At 40.7% G+C, this 2,543-nt stretch overlaps 1 protein-coding gene across 1 annotated transcript; it reads left to right on the top strand.

The window, feature by feature from the left end:
- The first annotated feature begins 574 nt into the window (after nucleotides 1–574).
- On the top strand, nucleotides 575–1,501 carry LOC146853841 (olfactory receptor 5A2-like). Its single transcript, XM_085650414.1, has one exon. The coding sequence runs from the start codon at nucleotides 575–577 to the stop codon at nucleotides 1,499–1,501; it is 927 nt and encodes a 308-aa protein (XP_085506540.1).
- The last annotated feature ends 1,042 nt before the right edge of the window (nucleotides 1,502–2,543 follow it).

Genomic DNA, 2,543 nt, shown 5'->3' with positions numbered 1-2,543 from the left:
GAATTCCCAGATTTTTTCCAATTTTGCAGATTACATTTTCATCTGTGACTAAAAATGAATAGTAAAATAAAAAAATACATTTAAGCTACTAATTTAGGTGGGCAAAGCTATGGTCAGTATTCTCACTCTCAAAAGACAAGAATTGTGTCAATAAAGGTTTGTTTTACTCCAGTGTTAGAATGATTGTAGTCTGATGTCAAGCAGGGAGTATCATTATAGCTTAATTTTATGGCCAAAATACCAAATACAAAAACATCAAAAGGTAAAAGCACGTATAGAAGTATAGATTTATCATTCTGAACTCTACATCTATGTTAGTTGACGTTGTATGTTTTGTGTACATTATTTACGTGGATGTAGGTGTAAAAACCTATGCATACTTGTTGATATTTTTGTAATCAATATGTTGTCTATAATGTTAAGGTAGAAGGATATTTTCTATTTGCTATTAGAGACCCACCCCACTAGGATGTGTTTCAGATTTGCAAAGCCACCGCAACATAGCATAGCACTCAACCTGGGTTCAATAACTGACTTAAACATCTTCTTCCACCAGGTACTGTCTGCTTCAAACATGGAAGGAGGCAACCAGACAACTGTAACTGAGTTCATCCTCTTGGGATTCGCCACAAGTCGTGACCTACAGATAATTCTCTTTGTGATGTTCCTTCTCGTTTACATCACCTCTGTGCTGGGAAACATCAGCATGATAGCACTAATACAAATCGACTCCAGGCTCCACAGCCCGATGTATTACTTCCTAACTAATCTGTCTTTCACAGACTTATGCTACTCCACGGTCATCACCCCCAAGATGCTGGAGGGATTTATCTCAGATACAAAAGCAATTTCTTTTCTAGAGTGTGCAGTGCAGCTTTTCTTTTTTGGTATACTAGGTGTGCTGGAGTGCCTCCTCCTGGCAGTCATGGCCTATGATCGTTATGTAGCTATATGCAACCCTTTGCTCTATACAAGCATCATAAACAGCAGAGTTTGTTTTCGATTGGTATCGCTCGCAGTTGCTGGGGGCATTCTGTCCTCTGTGGTGATGTCTGCCAACACACTCAGTTTGAAATTTTGTGGCCCCAATAAAATCAATCATTTCTTCTGCAATTTCCTGCCCCTTATACAGCTTTCTTGCAACGATGCCACTGGAAGAGTCATCGGTCTTCTCATAGTTGTGATTGCTGTGGGGTTCATCTCATTCTCAACCATACTGATATCCTATGTTTACATCCTCTCTACAATTCTGAGAATTCACTCTGCGACAGGAAGGAGCAAAGCATTTTCCACGTGTGCCTCGCACCTCACTGTGGTGTGTCTCTTCTATGGCACAGGCCTCATAATGTATGTACAACCATCCACTAGCTACTCCCAGGAGCAAGACAAGGCAGTCTCAGTCTTTTACACAGTGCTGATCCCCATGCTCAACCCCCTCATCTACAGCCTGAGAAATAAGGAGGTGAAGCAGGCTTTGAGAAAGGCTATGCATCGCAAATGAGGATAGTCCCCTGGAGTTAGTAAGCAGAAACCAATTCCATATCATTCTACAACACCCTGGGGTCAAATGACATGGGTAAAGAAATGTTATTACATCCTATCTTATCTATGGCTCCCTTTGCCTAGACTGGAATTTTCTGACTAGCTGAGTACTGGCATCTTCAAATGTTGTCTTTTGAATCAGATGGTTGGAGGTTTGCTGGACTTGAGGAAGCATAAAGTACCTGCCTGTACTCCCTGGACAGCTCCTTAATTGTGTTGTAAAATAAACGTATATGATTCAATCTCCTGTCTGCAGTCTTCACTAAATATATATTAGCGATGAACGGAGCTGTCCTATGAGACCTGCTGCCTGCTTTGTTCACCATGCTTCTCCAGAATATGGATCACATATCTAGATCAGCTGCTGATTAGAAGCCACTCCCAGGACATATCCTTCCTTTTGATATTGCTGTGGTGCTGATCTGAATTTTTCCAAGTGCCACCACTATCAGTACTTGTTTACTGACTCTGGCTGGTGCTTGTATTGTGTATTTGCTGATGGGTATTTATTTATTGGAAAGTTCATTATTGGAGAGCTCATTTTCATAAGCTCTCTACTAACCCTCAGTGTGTGTTGTGTTGTGGGTCTTGGCTGCACATGTGCATGGAAAACAAGACTGCAAGGCAACCTTGGCCATTTTAAAGCATGATGACCGTGCCAGTGATGATTCAATATTGAGACATATTATTTATTTAGAAAAATGCCTCCAATTGTCTTGCCCACAGTTAGTCATGGCGCATTGTTTCTGGGTCTGTGCCAGGAAAAATAAAGCCAGTAAGGTAACCTCCTTGTTCGTGCCGCCATTTTGGGGTTGTTAATGCCATCATGTTGGGTGAAGTTCTTCACTTAGAATATATCAACAGGAGCAAGTCAAAAATAGCCATATCGAAGTTTAATACTACATTTAGCGGTTAACCTGTCTTTTTATAGCATTCGAAGACTATTTTATGCTAATTTTAGTATTCAGTAGTATTCTTTTTGGGAGGGCTAGTGTATGATG

The sequence above is a fragment of the Triturus cristatus genome, chromosome 4_1 (assembly GCF_964204655.1).
Source record: "Triturus cristatus chromosome 4_1, aTriCri1.1, whole genome shotgun sequence".
Lineage (NCBI taxonomy): Eukaryota > Metazoa > Chordata > Amphibia > Caudata > Salamandridae > Triturus > Triturus cristatus.
The sequence above is the reverse complement of the archived record's forward strand: the minus strand, read 5'-3'. Positions and strand labels throughout refer to the sequence as shown.